We start from the raw sequence: 19,206 nt of genomic DNA on the forward strand, positions 1-19,206 counted from the left end.
GGCGCTTACTTAGGGCCCCCGCCCGCCTGGGTCAGTCAAAGCGAGACCAGCTAGCTACGCAGCCCCTCCCAGCCGTCGGAGCCCGGGCAGGGGAAACAGACACGCCCCCGGCCACTGAACAGTGCCTCCCTCTCCTAGGCATAGCCTTGCCCAGGCATGCCGCCCATACGCGGAATTCACCGTGCCAGGAATGAAAGTGGAGCTTAAAAATCTCACTCTTTTAAGTCAGGTTTATTAAGGTGTAACTTACATACAATTACATACAGTTGGCTGTTTTAACAAATGCATCGTCCAGGACCCTCACTGGATGTTTCCATGTCTTTACAACTCAGTCCAGGCACAAGAAAGGAACAGTCACTTAAGCTACTTAACACAAAACTCACTGGGGAAAAAAGGAGAGGCGCTAGAATACACAGCATGCTGTGCTTATGACTGCAGCATCGCATTTTAAAAATTTTACTAATCCTTTACAACTGTTTCCACATTCTTGGTTGGATCAAACCACAGAATTTAAGTCATCATCGTTATCCCTCAGTGAATGAGTCCCAAAGCTGACAAAAATAAATTAAGTCCTATCACAGATTTCCCCCAAAATTATAAAACTCAAGCTTTGCCAAGTTGAAGACATTGCCTTGTGGACAATTGTAAAACCCACACAACTTAAGAGTACAAATAAGCTTCTAAAGTGTTTTCTCAACTAAAATAAAATATACATTTGTTCTCCCTTCTATTCATTCTTACTCATTAGAATGTAAAATTAAGTTTGGTGTATAAATCCGATGTACTATAGGTTTAAACTATTAGTTTTTTATTGCTATCTCCATCATTTTTATTAAGCTGCTCTAGACAAAAACATTTACAGCAAAGAATTGTAGCTTCAGCTAAAACAGTCTCTAGGGTACTTATGTAACAGTGGTGTGGTCCAAATGAAGGCACTGTTTTATGCTATTTGAAATTCAGATAACTTTATTTGAACTGAAAAAAACATTCTTGGACCGTGTTATAAAAAAGTATAACAGTACTTTTAGGTAGGATAGAAAGTATTATTTCTAGGTTAATAGATGACTTTGGAAATTTCCAACAAACTTTAGAAGAGTGGTGAAAAAATAGAGTATTTACAGAAAACACTATCTACACATGCACTCAGTGGTACAGATTTGGTGACAGACTTCAGTGCATGCTGGCATCTCAGAAGTTCTCAAAGAGCTTCATTTTCTTGGATTTTGGATTTTAAGTGGGTCTAAGATCCTTCTTCATCCTCAATCTTGGGAGCCAAATAGTACTTTAAGTGTCCCATATCAGCAATTTTGTATTCTACAACTGAAGGAAAACAGGAATATAGTTAATTGAGGAGCATCACAAACATGATCAAAAACCAGGACAGGACAAATTTATTATCTTACCAAGGGGTACATCTGCAGACATACTCAGTGTTACTGTAGACGAGAGAGGAGTGGCTTTGGTGAAGAAGTTCAGGTATCTAAGTGCAAAAGTTAGCTGAACTGGCTCGTTCATCTCTATGGTAACCTAAGGAAGGAAAAAAACAACAACCATAAATCAGAAATGTTGAAATTCACTAGTTTATAATATACCTTTTGAACCTTTGAAGGGCGATATGTAACTAACAGTGGATCCAGATAGACAATCATGGTTATCACAAAAAGACACAGGGCATCATGGCCTCCTGGAGGCACACATCCTCCTCTCCCCCAATTCTCAACTAGATCTGTTAACCACCAGTTTATAAGAAATCTGGATAGGCAAATTTCACCAAAGTTCAGAGGTTAGGAAATGAAAGACTGACATAAGAAAAGTGTGCTAAGTGATGTTACACTGAAGATTGTAATGAATGAGATGAAACAAATGTGTGAGTCATTGAATGTAAAACTGACAGACTCTAAATCTTCACCCAATGCACAAAAACGTGAAATAATAGAGGTAGACAAACTTTTAATGAACACAGGACAGGGATGCAATAGACCAAGGCCATCTCTGAAGTTTACATCCCAGAAAGACGTTTAACACCAGGCAGGATTCAGCTTCAATTAGAGGAAAGAACTAGAGACCAATGGAATGAAAGAAATTCAAGGGGTTCAACCATCTGCAATGTATAATCTAATAAAACCCTGATTCAAACTGCTTTTAATCAACCAGAGAATTTGAACAGTGAAAAATGTCTTAATGTCAAGTAACTTAGCTATTACACCTGGTAGGCCACAACAGATTTAATACTAAATGTTTTGGTATTTATTTATGGATGAGTAGGGGTGGTAAATAAACAAAGTTGACATGAAGTCTCAATTTTATTAACCATGCTTATAAAAATGTGGTTTCAAAGTTATAGTAAACACGCACACACCATTAACACCTGCTTTTTCTTATTAATGGAGCCTCGGTAGTGTAGTGGGTTACAAGTTGGGTGGCCAATGTCAAAGGTAACAGTGCAAATCCATCAGCAGCTCTATTAGAATAAGATATGTTCAAGTCTAGAAAGCCCAGAGGGGCAGTTCTAATCATAAAGTATGACTATGGGACCTGATGATGGTGGATTTGGGGCTGTTTTGAGGTATTATTAGTGAAACAAATTTTAAACGGTCATTTAAACTAAAATCATCCATTTAAAAGGCTGACTACTTACTTAAAAGTAGTACACTAATCCTCCAACCTCTACAAGTTTAGGACCTTAATTGTTCTCAACCAACAAGCATTACCTGAAGTTCCAAGGAAAGCAGGTGGTTTACTTGAAGGGTCGTTAGCCTTGCCAGGAGCCCTGGTGGCATCGTGGTTCCCCCACAGGGCTCTGACCACACAACCACCAGACCCTCCGCAGGACAAAGACTCAGCTTTCTACTTTCATCAAGTGTCAGGAACCTACAGGGGCAGAGTTCTACCCCGTCATTAGTGTTGGTATAAATCAAAATCAACTCCATGGTTTGGCTTAGACTCTTTTAAATTCAAAGACAGGCAGACAGAGATATTTAACACCTGGTAAAAGTCATTGCACGCCCCAGTCCCCACCTCCATCTAAGTTTTTGACTTCTAAATTGGTTAGGCCAGTTACTTAACCTTGCTCAATGTGCTTCCCCAAGTTTAAAATGGGTAACTGGACCTACCATGTAAGACTATACAGAGCCCAATAGTTAGGTTACTGATAAGATGATAAAGTTTTACCCATAGCCACAACCTTCTTTTAAGGTGCTATCCCATTGCTCATTATTTGGCAAAAGGCAAAACCAAAAAACTCAGAAAGCTAAAGGTCAGATACCTAGCTTCCAAGTCCCACAAGTGCAACAGGCTTGATTTAAAAACCCACCGTTCCGTGATTCAGAGCACTCAATTTGTATGCCCCTCCTCAGAAATTTAACTATAATCAATTGAGTGACATTGACAAATCATCCACAGCTTTCCATAATACCTCTCAAGGCTCACAAATTACTTGGAAATGCAATGCTGTAGTTTCCTTTAACTTCAGCCCCTACCTAATGTAAAGTAGTACTATGAATTTTCTTTCAATTTTTGGTATTTACTTATTAACTACTTACTGCCTCCTCCTCTTTATCAACGTTACTTGTTTGTGACAGCTTAATATTCCCATTTCCGAGTTCTCCACTTGCAGAAAATTTCACTCCATCTTTCGCACAAGAAATGACAACAGCATCTCCAATATGACTGAGGTCTCGGCAGATACGTGCGAATTCACCAGAAGGCATCTTTACTACACAGCTATACTCCTGCTCCTAAAAACAAACAATTCTATAGGTGAATTGCTAGGAATGAAAAAGTTGACATTTTCACTTCCTTAAGAGGCAAACATTGACACAAATTCTATTTCCTTCAATAAGATAGCTATTACTTTGTAATTCCTTCATAGAATCCAACCACTAAGAAATAAATGAAGATGTAAAACAAGTATGCAGAGACATAAAGCACTAAAGCTGAAATCTAACAATACCCAATACTTTTCCCACTCGTATATCAGAGATAAATCAAGAGGATATTGTATGCTACAGAAGCCTGGGCTAATTGCCTTCTAAAAAAAAATATAGAAGAAAAAAATATGGCTTATAAGGATTTTAAACTTATTCTCTCCCTTGTTGAAAAATCCTGCAATTTGTTAACATTGCTTTAAAATCTACTCAGACTATTATGGCTTAAGTGAGAAACGTCATTCCAAATACTAAGCCCACGTTGGAACAAACAGAACTAACTAAATAGGCTTGAATTGTCCAAGTTTAAAACGAATGTTGGCTACACTAGCATCAATACCACTAGGATCTATACAATATTCAAGTCAGAAACTTTGATACTTACTGGAATTCCAAGTTGTTCAACATCTAAATCCATCAACTTCATTTCATAGTCTGAAACTTTTTCTTGGTCTACCAAAAAAAAAAACAAAACCCAACATTGTTCAAGAAAAACATGCAAGTTGATGAGACCTATCATTTACAACTGTCCACACTTTGAGAACTATGGGTACCTTTTCATTTTCGCCAGCACAAGCCAGTAAAGGGTATGACTTACTTGGTGCTTCAAATACTAGTGCCAATGTGTCTGCGTTGTCTTCTGCCCTTAGCGTGATGATGTCTTCATTGCCAGCACACTTTAGTATTTTGGACATGCTAGAACACAAGACACAGGGTCTAAAATCAACACCATCTTTCACACGCATGGGTATGATTTCTAATGTCATTACAATAATGAATTATGGATTGCTCCCATGAATCTGGAGGAGGAAATACATTCATCTGGAGAATGTGGAAACTGGTTGAGCCATCTTGGGATGCAACCTGGCAGTGTCTCCATGTAGCTAAACTAAAACCACCCCATACCCTATGTCCAACAATTTCACTTCTGCATATTAATTTTTTTTACAAGTGTTACTTTCTAATTATAAATTCCTCTAGAGCAAGTATATAAATACATTACTGGGTCGTAAGGCTCATGACCTAATAAACTTTTAGAACTACACTTCGCTTCTAGTATGCCTAAATATTTACCACAAGCTTTTCTTTTATTTGTGGGTGTATTTAATACTAGATGCCCACTATTGTCCAGTCAAAGTCGACTCACAGGGAGTTCAAAGGACAAGAGGAGAAGTGCCCCATGGGATTTCCGAAGCTGTAAACCCTAACGGGAGCAGACACCTTCATCTTTCCACCCCTCTGAAGAGTTAGTCTCGGAAACCCAGAGGCAGTTCCATTCCGCCCTACAGGATCTACGCAGCAAAACAAAATGTCTTCCGGTGGGTAACGTTCAATAGAGCTGAAAGTCCTTGCCTTGGAGAAATTTTGACCCAAGCCAGACCCTTAGGGTGCTGCTTGGTCCCTTACTAAGCAATAAAATATTTGGAACAATCTGTCTTAACAGTGATACGTTTTCTTCATTGGGGGCACACAAAATGAACCTCGACCCATTTCCCCTATACAAAGATTTTATAACGCCGACATTTAATAACCAAGGAACTGAGGAAAAGCCTTTCCGTGGCAAGGCGGAGTAGCGGGTCATTTTCCCGCCACCCCCAGCGCTTTGTGACTTTGGCGCGGAAAGAGCCGGCCTCCCGCGGCCGCCAGCGCGGGCTTTCTCCAAACGAGCACCCGTTGGGTCCCGCCCCCAGGCCCTGTAAGCCAATGAGAAGGCGAGGATGGCCCATAACAGCCAATGAGGGCCAGGCTTAGAGTCTCCCGCCAAAGGACCGGGGGAGGTGGCGTGTCAGCTCCCGGTTCCGGGCCTCTCGGGGCTCACCTGGTGAGGTTCACGCCCATGGCCAGGTTGCGGTCGCAGCGGTAGGTATCGAAGCCCTCGGAGCGCAGAGTGAGCTGCACCAGGGAGACGTGGGACGAATCCATGCTCTGCAGGTTCACGCCACTCGAGCTGATGTCCCAGCAGGCCTCGTTGATGAGATCCTTGAGAGCCTCCAGCACTTTCTTCAGGATGGAACCCTGGACCAGGCGCGCCTCGAACATGGTGGCGAAGTCGCAGCGACGCGGCTACAGAGGGTGGAAAGTGTGATGCGCTAGCTAGCAGAGGCCCCTCAAGGATCAGAGAGCCAGAAGTGAGAGACGACCAAGGAGCACTACCAGCCTCCAGCGCCTGCAGCCGTTAAATGCCGCCGCGTCTGCGAGCGCGCACTCCGCTCTAGCGCCAAGTGCCGAGACGTCACCACGCTGCCCCGCCCTCCGGGGGCGGAGACACCTTAGGGCCAATCGTGTCCCTGCTCGCTGAAACGTCTTCCTACCTGGATACCCATTGGCGGACGTTGGTCGGGGGTGGGGCGAACGTGCCGCGTCTTGGTTGGCGGGCTGGCCTGTGTTCCCTCCCCTCAGATCTCCCGCCTCTTTTTACCAGTGTTTCTGACCCTATAGACCTTCATAGGCATCTAGGCTCGAGTGGCATCGGAGGTGTTGGAGGGTCCCCGTGTTCCTCAGCTTCCTGCTTCGGAAATAGAAAGTTCCTAGCTCTGAAAGTGAAGCGCAAGTCATGCCTACAAAGGCTGGAAAAGCTTTCCCGTAGCCTGGAAAGTATGGCTTCTTTATGCGTTTTATTAGAAGTTATGTACTCCGGAGAGTCAAGTAGTAGAAGTGTACGCACTTAGGTGGGAAGAACAAATTATTTCAGTTCTCCAGCTCGTAACTTGCCTTCTCTACATTCTGACTCCGCAACCCTATAGTAAAGTCAAATAACTTCTCAGCCCTCTACAGCAGCGTTCTGGGCTTTTCAAATACAAACATACCTCCCTTTCCTGGTTTGTTGCTTTGTTTATGGCCTTTCTCTTGAGTTGCTTTTAAGAATTTATCTCAGCCGCTAGCGTTCATTTTCCATCCCTGGGTGTAAGTGTGGGATATGTTTTATCTCATTAAGGGTATTTGGAAAAATAAAGGGTATTTGGTCCTTCTGAAGTGGAAGATTAACCGTTATCAAGTCTAAAATATTCTTATCCATAATGGCTTCAAACATTGCCACTCTGTTCTCCTCGGACATTTCTACTAGACATTCTTGTTTTATTACATTAAATACAATATTGACCTGTCACGAGTATACTTGTATTCTCCCTGCCCGAATGTTGCTGACTGGTCAAGAGTTTGCACTTAGATTCGCTTATGCAGTTTTAAGCCTGCAAACAATATAGATCTTTATATGAGCCTGCTGCCCAGCATGGATTTGGTTTGAAATAGCTGATCAGCAAAGTGTTATCCTCCATTGGTTAGATGCACCATTGTTTTATGCCGCACAAGAGGAGGAGGAAATGCTGTCAAACTATCATAGAATGCTTTAACCCTGAAAAGTTCATTCTACTTATTGAAAGAGCTTTTAAATTTTCAAAAAACATACCAGGTTTGTGCATAGATAGCAAATTACAAGCAAAATAAATTGGTTAAAGTATTTCTAACATTCTTCCGACACCCAAGTTTTCCATTTCATTGCTGATATTGGTGTTTTGCCACAGAGTTCGCTCTGTTTTCAAGGGTGTTGAAGAAAAAGCTTTTTTGGAAGAGGGCGCCTCCTAGGGAAGACTTTGCCTAGTGTTTAAAGCATAAGACTGTCAAATTCCAGATGAAAGAAACGGGAATGGGGTGGAGGGTGATGGTGGTGGTGGTGGACAGGGAATTAGGAGCTGTATTTGTAGAATGGGAAGCAAAGTCTAGTATGACAAGATTGGAGAGCCTCTATGGTGCTCAGTGAATAATTACTCAGCTTACGCCATGTGTTCAAGAGTACTTGTCTTATATGCATTCACTCTGAGGTAAAGAATATCTTTACACAATGCCTTGCAGCTGCACAGCAGAAGCTCTGCCCCATCAAGTATCAAGGGACATCTACTACAGATGTTCTGAAACCCTGGACCTCTTCCTACTAATGAAAAGTTGGTTTGTAAAACAGGGAAAGCTACCATATTTCCCAACAGGTGCTGCTAATTCCAATCTGTTCTTGAGGTTGGCTCTACCACGAGAGATCCTTATTAAACCTTTGCTTAACGAGATTATTTGTACATAGATGCAACTTCTTTCTGGAAAGTTATTTCATTAGAAGAAATCCCATGTTCTTTGCAAGGAAGTGAGTTTCATTAAATAAAACTATTAAAATCATTTATTTTGAAAGCATGCCCTTCAACAGGCACCAACGTTCATTGTAGCCTATTTACAATAGTAGCCTGAGTGTCCATTGACAGATGAATGGATAACAAATCATCGTATACAATGGAATATTATGTAACTCAAGAATAATGTGGAGACCAGGAAACATTACACGATGAATCTGGAGAACATTAGGAGTGAATTAAGTCAACTTCACAAAAGGACAAATGTTAAATAACCCCCACATCGCCAAGGGTCAAAAAAAGATCTTTAAAAAGAAAAGATGAATGCACAGAAAGTAATGTTCTCTGATGGTTACAGGGATGGGAGGGGAGAGAGGATCACTCTCTAGAGCATTGTTTTGCAACCTTCCTAATGCTGCGACCCTTTAATACATTTCCTCATGTTGTGACCCCCCCAAAACAAAATTATTGTCATTTCTACTTCACAACTGTAATTTTGATACTGTTATGAATCGGGCAACCCCTGTGAAAGGGTCATTCAACCCCCAAACGGGTCATGATCCACAGGTTGAGAATCGCTGCTCTAGATAGAAATAACACTTGCTGTTTTGGGTGATGGAAAGGCAATACGAACACTAAGAAAAAAGGGCAATTTCAGTCAATGCTATGTAGCATATATAATTTTGCAACAATGGTAATAACCAAAAGTATGTGTTTGGTTGCATAAGTAGACACTTGTACATCAAGGCATCTGTGTGTACTGTGAGTGCATGTATAGGCGTATGTAGGCAAAAGCATGTTTGTGTGTGCTGCACGTATATCCATACATATAATAAAGCACATAGAGGCATAGTTAGGAAGACTGGCTAGATATACCCAAACAACTCAGAGGATTGGTTTCTAGAGATTCAGCAGTAGGACCATTGCATTTTGAAACAACTTAGTCAATTGGCATAACAGAGTTCACAATATGCCACACCTGACTTTGGTGAGTAGCATCTGGGTTTGGAAAAGCTTTATGGGGCCACCTAGGCTAGAACTCTTAGTCTTCACTTCTGGAACAAAAGAGAATGGGGGAAGCCAACAACAAACAAATTAGCACATGGGACCCATAGCCCAGACAAACCGCAGCTCATCCAACCCGAGACTGGAAGAATTCGATGATGTCCAGCTACTGTTAGCCCATCACTGGCCAGGGCACAATGGAAGTTCTCAGATGGAATGGGAGAAAACGTAGAGGCAAATTCAAGTTCCTAAAATGATCTGAAGTACTACACCAATAGAAACCAAAAACCCCTGGGGACTTAGAGCCCTTTGTACTTGACATTGAAGCTAATCCAAGAAGTTGTAGATTGACTTCTACAATAAAAAGTACCACCTGTGAGTAGTTTGCTCCTTTAAACAATCAATTATATGAGACCAAGCTATCAACAATTGCCTGAAAAGGAAGATGAGAAGGTGCGGAGAAGGAAAGGAGATGGATGGAAACAGAACTGGCAGAAGGGAAGCAATGAGAATGTTGGGCAGGACTTTGAACTGGTTCGTTTCCATTGGAGCCAGTCTGAGAATTTGCATTTTCATTCCAGATACACTGGAAATAGAATCAACATTTTAACACGATCCCAGTGTGCGCCTTTGGCATACAGTTGACCCTTGAACAACTTGGATTAAACAGCAAGGGCCTGCTGATGGGAAGAATTGTTCCCCCTGTTGCAATGAGTCCGAACTGCCTCCTTGGCAGTGAGTTTGGGTTTTGAGTTTTGCTTTTGCAGTTGGTCTCTCCAGTGATGGGGGGTGGTGAGAAGATTGGAGGGGTGAGGGGAAGCAGTTACAAGCAAGGAACTTCCCCAGTGGGGATGATTAGCATCAGCAGATACTGGTAACACTTGAGCTGACTGCAATAGCAGCAGCAGGAGAAAAAAATCCTCCCTAAAAATACTTCAACCTGTGTTGTTCAAGGGCCAGCTGTGTCCATAGGAATCACCTGGGGATGTAGTTAACGTGTAGATTTTCATGTAATATATTGGGTGGAAATGCAAATTCTTAGTAGAGGGTGGAAAAGCACTGATGCTGACATATTTCCAAAGTTTTACCACTGTCAAGGAACAATTTGCATGAAAATTATTAAGTAAGAGGTGAATTTGCTGTGCATTTTCACCTGGGAGAGAGAGAGAAGAGTGTCCCTCTATTATCTGGGACCTCCCTTAGTGGGTACAGTTAACTCACTCACTTGCAAATCCATGGGTGGGAGGATTGAATTCACCCAGAGAAGTCTCTGAAGACGGGCCTGGTGATGTGCTGAGAACCAGTCGTTGAAAACCCTGGGAGCCTGGTTGTACTCTGACATGGGTAGAGTCACCATCAACTGGAGGGCAACTGGACTTTCTTCCAAATCTCTGCTAATCTCTGTTTTAAGGTAGGCACTTTTTTGCTTGATGTTGAGAAACTATCGTTTGTTTTTTCAACATAAACTTCAATATCAATATGCAGCACCTCTTCATCTACTTGTGAGTATTTTCCTTTCTCTGGTCCCTTAAAATCTCAGCTGTTGCTTTGCTAAATGTGGAATGCATTCCTTTGTCCAATGAGGAACACTTGCTTCACAAATAACAATTATAGGCTCTGCCATTCTGTGTTAATGATTTCTGCTTACGTAACTGCATTTCAACACTCAATTACAGTGTAAATACCAACTAAGGGAGGCTCATAGGCCACGAATGACAAAGCCCCGTGGTCAGAGGAGGCTTCTCCAAAGAGCTTTTAACCCCAAGAGGCTGTTTGGAGAGTGGAAGGAAGAACATTCTAGGTGGCAGGGGTAGTAGCATGTTTTAAAAGAATAGCACGCTAGTGCTCAAGACCGGAAGGCATTTGTCGTGGAGCTCTCCCATCCAAGGACTAACCAGGCCTGATCCCACTTAGCTTCTGAGATCAGAAGAGATGGGGTGCATTCAGAGCTGTATGGCTGCAGACTGTGTGAAAGTCAAAGACTCGTGTATCCGGAGTACACTGAACAATGAAGAATTGTGCAAGGTGAGGTTTCCAGGAGAGGCAGGGACAAGATCATATAGAACTTGATAGGACTCCAATAAGGACAGGCCAGCACGCATCTTTCAGTTTGACTTACTGTGTACAGGCAGTATACTGATTAACATAGTGTAGTTTCTCATTTTGTTGTACTTTGGAATGCGACTGGTCTTTTAGATACCAGTAGGGGTACCCATGGTGGACATGTGTGAGCAGAACTCAGCACTAAGATAGACAAGGAAGAAAGTGTTGATGACCTATGTGTTAGCCTGGGTTGACAAGAGAAACAAACTCCTAGACACTCATATGTGTGTAAGAGAGAACTTTATATCAAAGAGCAATTGTACATTAAGAAAACATCCTATTCCAGTCCAGTCCAGGTTAAGTCCATAAATCTGATACTAGCCCATATGTTCATTAACAGTCTATAAATTCTTCAGTCTCACACAGCACATACAATGATGCAGAATGCAAGAAGAAAGATTACAGGCCAGTGGGTGGAAAGTCTTGTGGATCCAGTGGTGGTGGAAGCATCTCAGTGCTGGCAGGGGTCCTCACATGGCTCCTCCAGCTCCATGGCTCTGGCTCTGTCAGCCATGTATCTTGTCAGGAGAAAGAATAAACAGAGAATCTGTGTGTATCTGACCTCCAGTGAGCTATGTATCTCTGCGGCGCCTCCAGATGAGGTCATCAAGCTGAGATCTGATTGACAGACTACACTTCACCTCTCTGCAAGTTGACACCAGATTATGTAACTATTATAACCTACTTCTAAAAGGTAGCCAATGAAATTAGCCAATGAAGATGCTAGACAAGTTGTATGAGCCCCTAATAAAATGATTTTTTTAATGCTAGAGAAACACAACAGAAAATTGTCTGATACACAACCCCTTACAGAAGGGTCACAAGGAAGAGACAACCCAGTCAGGGTTCAGTATAGCACTGTTGAAACATGACTTTCCTCTAGTTCTCTAATGATTCCTCCTCCCCACTATCATGACTCCAGTTCAACCTTACAAATCTAGCTAGACCAGAGCATGTACATGGGAACAGATAGAGATTGGAAACACAGGGAATCCAGGACAGCTAAACCTCTCAGGACCAATAATGAGAGTAGCGATACTAGGAGGGGAAGGGATGGTAAGGGGAGAAGGGGAACTGATCACAAAGATGTATGTATAATCCCTTCCCAGGGGACAGGCAACAAAGTGAGTGAGGGGAGACATCAGCCAGTGTAAGACATGAAATATAATAATTTATAAAATATCAAGGGTTCATGAGGAAGGGAGGGTGAGGGAAAAAATGAGGCGCTGATACCAAGGGCTCAAGTAGAAAGCAAATGTTTTGAAAATGATGATGGCAACAAATGTACAAATGTGCTTGACACAATGGGTGAATGTATGGATTGTGATAAGAACTGTATGAGCCCCCAATAAAATGAGTAAAAAGAAATAAAATTGGCTGACACAGACAGACCTGGAAGATGAACTGCCTAGCTTAGAAGACACCCAAAGACACAGTGGCAATAAGGATTGGTTCCAGCGTAACGAGGCCTGTGGAGAAGAGGCAGGGCCCGGCAACTGGAGCAATGTAGTGGTGTACGGTTCATGGGATCATTGTGCGTCAAAGCTGACATGATGGCCACTACAGACAACAGATTCGCTGTAAGTGCAAAGGTCTTTGACATCCGTTTACATTTTAACATGCTAATTGAACTGGCTGATTTTCATTGGCTGATTTAAGATCTCATAGAGGCACTGTAAAACAGTACAGTAGAGGCAGGCACTAAGCATGGCTCCAGTGGCAAACCTGTGAAATGTGTAAAGCCCCTGGTGGCCTTCAAGCCCCCTCCCCCACCACCACCCACATTCTGCTTCTATAACTCTCTCGTCATCTGCTGGCCAGCTCTCTCCTTCCACAGCCCTGTGTAACTGCTTAATTCTGTATATAAAGTTCTTCCTTTCATCATAACCTGCTTGGTGTGGGCAACCCCTTCAGGGAAACTCTGGTAATACAACCACAGTGGAGAGTGGTGTGTTTCTCCCTGAAACAGCTGGGACTAGCAGTACACATCACCTGGTACATACCCTACAGAAATAAAGAGCACAGCACAAACAGATACATGCATAACCATGTTCACTTCAGTACTAGTCACAATAGTAAAATGGAATCAAATTACATGCCATCAGTGGGAGAATGTAGACACAAACTTTGCTATATACCCAGAATGGAAGCCTGCACATTGTTAAAGGACAATAATGGAACTGTGAAGCACCTCATGCACCCAGAAGCATGTAGGGACATTGTGCTGAATGAAGGAAGTCAAGCATAAAAGGACAAGCATTGTATGAGACCACTCACGTGTGTGTGTGTGTGTGTGTGTGTGTGTGTACTGGAAAAGAGTTTCATACCACAAGAAACAGACTTGGATGTTACCAGGGATGGGAAGGGAAGGAGTTGCCCTGAAGGGGAATGACTGAAAGCAATAGGCTAGAGCAGCAATTCTCAACCTGTGGGTCGAGACCCCTTTGGGAGTCAAACGACACTCTCACAGGGGTTGCCTAAGACCATCGGAAAACACATAAATATTTCACAATATATAGTTACCTATTGTTTTGTGAATAATCACTATGCTTTCATTATGTTTAAATATGTTCATTTTGTAACAATGAAAATCTATCCTGCATATCAGATATTTACATTATGATTCATAACAGTAGCAAAATTACAGTGATGAAGTAGCAATGAAAATAACGTTATGGTTGGGGGTCACCACCACATGAGGAACTGTATGAAAGGGTCGCGGCAGTAAGAAGGTGGAGAAGCCCTGGGCTAGAGGGTAGACAGGTGTTAAGGTGGCAGAAAGGGAAGATAAGCTTCTACGAGAAGGAGATGGAACAAAGGGAGGGTGCAGGTAGCAAGGCAAGCCACCGGGGAGGTTGGAAAAGTTACATTGTATGTAATATATATATATATGGCTTGTAAATCTCCACCTAATTCACAATGAAAAATTTGAAAACAACAATGTTTAATTAAAAAAAGATCTAATAAAGGTGTCTTGGAGGAAAGAATACATTGAGCAAATTACATATTAGGGCTAAAATACTAGGCTTGCAGATTCAACAACAAAATTTTTAAAAATCCCTTCAAACTCACTGCCATGAAGTCTACTATGACCCTTAGTAATATCGGACAGAGTAAACTGGCCCTGAGGGTGACTGAGATTGTAAATCTTCACAGGAGTAGAAAACCTCATCTTTCTCCCACCGAGCGGCTGCTAGGTTTCAGCTACTGACTTTGTGGTTAGCCACCCAAAGTGTAACTCACTTCGATCGATGCCAGCCCTCCTAGGTTTGAAGAAGGGTACAGTCCATAGTCTAATTCAAACCCATTGCCATCACATCAATCCCAAATCAGAGAAACTTTCTAGAACAAGGTCGAACTGCCCCCGTGGGTTTCCAAGACTGTAAGTCTTCATGGGAGTAGAAAGCCTAGTCTTTGACCTGTGGACCTTGCAGTTAGCAGCCCAACAAGTAACCACTACACCACCAGAGCTCCCACCCAGGTTACAGTGAGGCCCTAAGTCCATTTTGAGTGTATGCAAGACAACTTCCATTGGGTTCTTTCTGACCATTGACCAGCAATGTTAAAAGATCTGCCCTTGGGCAGAATGCGTTTTTTTCTGAGAGTCCTTGGGAACTTACATGGGCATGTATGCCCTTGACAGAAATTAGGACACTGGAGCCCCATGGTTATGAATCATGCCCCAACCGAAATTATCATAAGGCCTCAGTACCAACCCTGTACACTTTTCTAATCTGCAATAGTGAATGTGTCCTAGTCACAGTCCCTTTTACCAGATTCTGTAATCCCTTCTGTGACTGATGAATTGATCTGCCACCAATCATGATTTTGTGTCATTTTCCTTTGTTTACATGATCTGTTTAAGTGGCAATGTGGCTGTGGATTCTTTGGACACCATTATGTCCTGAGGAAGTTCATGATCTATCATCAGGATGGCGTGTTTTTGTATTTATCTTGTTCAAGGCTTAACAAAGGGTTGCCTGCAAATTGTATTTGCACTAGGGGCCTTTTCTTCCCCTATAACCACTATGATCCACAGTTATTTAAAAGTTGAAAGACATGTGAAGTTACAGACTCTTATTAATAACTGTTCACCCAGATAAATTCTAGTTTAAAGAATGGTAAAAAGTCAAAAATCAGTAAGCCTAGTAAGAAATGGAAAACTGAGCAAATATTTATAAGATCTTGCTGTAGGTAAGACAAAGCAAGCAAACAAAGGGGGAAAACTACTAGAGATAATAAGTTACTACACAAATTGAAACATTTTAAAGTGTTGCCAGGGAACAAGGTTGGTCTAGGAATGGCTGTCACTGTTTCAGTCAAAGAGAGAGACCAGGTCAACTTGAGAAATTCTAAACTTATTGTGCAAGTATAAGACAGAAGGAAACAGTGTGGGGGGGGGTGCTACCTGCAAACTACCTCAAAAGGCCAGTGAAAATTAAGTAAGTTATGTACCCTAACCTATGCGACGAAAGGGAGCCACGGCTGTAGAGCGGTGATGAGTTAGACTGTTAAACGCAAGTTTAGCAGCTCAAAACTGCCAGTCTCTCAGAGGGGGAAAGGCGAGGCTTTCTGCTCCCAGAAAGACTTATTAGTCTTGGAAACTGACAAGGGTAATTCTACCCTGACCTTTATGATCACTATGAGTTGGAATCAACTGAATGGCAAGTGAGTTTGTTTGCTTTTGGTATATGACCAAATTGGGTGGGGTGGGGTGGGAATCAGGTTTGGCAATGTGTTGGAGCCTGCCGACGAGTCGAACAGTCCTGAAAGGAGGAGTGAGGATTAAGGAAAAAAAGAGAGACAGAAAGTATTGGGAGGGCAACAGTGAATACTGAAGCCCCGAGTTTAATCCACATTCTCCTTTCATCCATGCAGAAACAACCCGGGGTTAATTATCTCATTGTTAAGCAAGCACATTTGATACACATAGCAACTCTATCTTCTGCCAAGCCAGGCATCCTTGCGAAAATTAAACAACCTATTTTCCCAGACTTTGCATACATCCTTGTTCTTGTTCTTAATAGCCTGTTCAAAACGTTAAGTCGCAGAAGAAATCAGCAAACACTGACACATAGCTCATAAGACTTCTCAGCGGTTTCAAGGCTGCGTCTTCATGGCCTTCAACATCTCCCCCTGTTTTATTTACTAATGACGTCTTTACTCAAAATGTCGGCAGATGATTGTGGCTGTCTTAGGTTGTCAAATCCTGAAATCTCCCTTACCCATCAACAGTCACAGTCCTCCAGGCAACTATGACCTGTCTTAGGTTGGGAGACTTAGACTCGATCTTACCTGTCTCTGACTAACCAGCCTCTGCCTTTTGGGGAGGGGGCAAAGTACACAGGTGTACTTCGTGTAACTTTGTTCTTAAGGCCATAAATTCAACCATTACCTCGCGCAGTATTATAGGGAGTATGCATAAAATCAACAATACACACACTCCCGCTGTGGCTAGAGACATCAGCATGTGAGGTGGGCCTCCGAGACTTCCTAACGAATCTAGAAAATGCTGGGACCAATCCTCAGCAAGCTTAGCGGCATCAACATCAAGAGACTTAGCATCTTGTATGGCTAATATTTCTTGATGGAGTTGTAATAAATCTAAAGACTCATTAGCACTGTGCCAAATACCTTGAAGGTGATTCTTCACTTTAATCCAGCCAGGCTGACTGCTGTTGTACTGCTTGGGTGTGACAGAAATCCATGAACATTCCGCACGGCACTGTAGATGAGATCTGGCCTTAAGCCCCTGCACCTCCTCTCCTAAATACATGACCATGTCATAAAGAGCATCTACTTTTTGTTCTAACTTCCTGTCTATATCTTCTTGAGTACCCAACACATTAGTCACAGTTTTGAATAATTCATTAACAAAGTGGGCAGTTTGTATGATTTATGAAAGTGCAATTGCTGCAGTAGAAGCAGTAGCAACTAAACTTAATATAGCTAAAATACTTGCTATAAGCAAACCTACAAAGTGCTTACATCTGGCTAATTGCCTTATCAATCTCTTCTAATACCTGTAACCCTCTTTCTGAATACCAAGGTCCAGTAATGCTCACTAGCAGCATAACAAAAGAAGGCTAATACAAAATGGCGATGACAATACTTTCAGGGGTCCAAGTAAAACAAGTTTCCTTGCGGTCTGGAGGAAGGACCCATAAGCTTCATGTCCCCCAAAGCAGTGCCTATTTTCCACCATTGAGTTTGTGGAAAACCCGAGTCTGACCAACAAAGTCCTTCAGACAGCCCCTTTTCCCATTTGGCAGTATTTTTTAAAGTATTGTCCTGGTTGCTGGATCAATCGATTATATATCTCTCTTTTGTGATGTTATACCAGATGGGCTTGTCCATGAGACACGATCTCCACAATATGGTTTTATTATTCTTTCGAGTTTCTAGTTGACAAGGGGAAAAAGACTGAGGACTGGGTGAGATTACATTTCCTTCATTTTGTACAGGGAAGATGTGAGTCATTAACCCCCACCACCCACACCGTGATTTCCAGACTTTTTCAGACAGCAGGATCTAAGAGTGGTGGATCAGGAACGTACACCCAGTATTGCTCAGTGCGCAATGTCCCCAGAAGCACTCTGAGGCAAACTGCACCAACCATTCAGGCAGCCATCGCGCTCCATCAGCATCCTGCAGAAAAACACAAACATGCCCTCGCCCCCATATTAATATAGGGTCAGGGCCATTCCTTGAGGTAAAACAAGCCTATGATACCTCTTTATAGGTTCTTTAAAGTTGGTGGAGGGAACACTAAAGGCAAATTTTTTGCAATCATTTGGATCCAACGTGATAGTGTAAAAACAATCTTTTAATTCTAAGACGATTTTATATGTATTGGCTGGAATAGCAGAGGGAGAAGGAAGCCCAGGCTGTAGGGCTCCCATAAGCTCCATAGTATCATTAACCCTTCTGAAGTCCTGTAATAACCTCCATTTTCCTAACAGGTCTCAGCACAACTTGGCAGGCAGTGTTTGCATTTTAAAAGCCAGTTGTTTAATTAATAACTTGCTAGCATCATTATCTCCAAGGAGTCTTCCCGCTGTCTGGAGCAATCTAGCTACAAAATCCTGGTACAACTCATCAGGTGCCTGTCTAGTCTTAGAAATGTCCTGTGTTTGCTTGCCTGTGGTGGACAATATTTTCCAAGCCCGCTGCACTGATGCACTAGTTTGGGCATGAACAGCTGGATTATAGTTTAACTGCTGTGCTAGGTCCTTAAATGGTCCTCCCCCCTGCTATCATGTTAAAAGTGATGGGAATCTGCTGAGCTTGGTTAATATCTGCTGTATTTTGACAACTCTCATGAAATTCCGATTTCCACAATAAGTAATCTCCACCTGACGTGCAAGTTCTGGCCAACTGCTTCCAATCTGCCGGGGCAAGCACCACGACAGAAAGTGTATCTAATAAAAATTGAGTAAAAGGGGCAGTCGGGCCATATTGGACACAGACAACCTTGAGTTCCTTTGGCTGTTTAAAAGGAATAGGAGTATGATCTCTAATGAGATTACCCTGAGTATCCTGTCGCTCAATCACAGGGAACAGTGTACTGAACTCCCCTGTATCCCCTCCTCATTCTGCTGCAGCATGTACGGCAGCACTAAGCATGGATCCTTTCCTTTCAGCCCTAGTCGCAACTGGTGCTACAACTGGCAAGTCTTCTAGAAAAGGATTCTTTTCACTGAGTGCACCTTGTGGCTTCTGAAATACCCGGGCCCCAGTAAGTTTTGGCACCCAATTCCTGGGAATCTATTGGAGAGTGCTTTTCTATTAAATTGAGTTGCATCTCCCTCACGTTTGCTGCTAAGGATGCATAAGCTTTCTCCCAGCCTATAACCTTTTTTCATCCGGGCAGGACTCCTGTGTCTTTTGCACTGGGTGTGACTCTCAGGTTGAAGCGCCTCGGAGGCAGCAAAAATTCCTAAGTCCTCATCGTAATGTGCCTCCTCATCCTCTAACTGCTTCGCATCTCCAGGACCAAGGAGTTCCTCGTCCTTGCTTTCAAAGCCCTCAAGTTTACTTTTCAACGGTGTCAGCTGAAA

At 42.5% G+C, this 19,206-nt stretch overlaps 1 protein-coding gene across 1 annotated transcript; it reads right to left on the bottom strand.

Moving 5' to 3' along the window:
- Positions 1-212: 212 nt before the first annotated feature.
- Positions 213-6,123, bottom strand: PCNA (proliferating cell nuclear antigen). Its single transcript, XM_075563970.1, has 6 exons — positions 5,746-6,123; positions 4,525-4,622; positions 4,312-4,379; positions 3,543-3,737; positions 1,404-1,527; positions 213-1,320 (listed from the first exon to the last, which is right to left on the bottom strand). Exons 1-6 carry the CDS (start codon positions 5,964-5,966, stop codon positions 1,241-1,243), a joined length of 786 nt encoding a protein of 261 aa, XP_075420085.1. The 5' UTR covers positions 5,967-6,123; the 3' UTR covers positions 213-1,240.
- Positions 6,124-19,206: the final 13,083 nt, after the last annotated feature.

The sequence above is a fragment of the Tenrec ecaudatus genome, chromosome 12 (genome assembly GCF_050624435.1).
Source record: "Tenrec ecaudatus isolate mTenEca1 chromosome 12, mTenEca1.hap1, whole genome shotgun sequence".
Lineage (NCBI taxonomy): Eukaryota > Metazoa > Chordata > Mammalia > Afrosoricida > Tenrecidae > Tenrec > Tenrec ecaudatus.

Coding starts and splice junctions, on each gene's coding strand:
- PCNA (XM_075563970.1), bottom strand. CDS start 5,966: ATGTTCGAGGCGCGCCTGGTCCAGGGTTCCATCCTGAAGAAAGTGCTG. Junction 4,380..4,524: donor ACTAGTATTTGAAGCACCAA/GTAAGTCATACC, acceptor TTTTTTTGGTAG/ACCAAGAAAAAGTTTCAGAC. Junction 3,738..4,311: donor TTGAACAACTTGGAATTCCA/GTAAGTATCAAA, acceptor GTTTGTTTTTAG/GAGCAGGAGTATAGCTGTGT.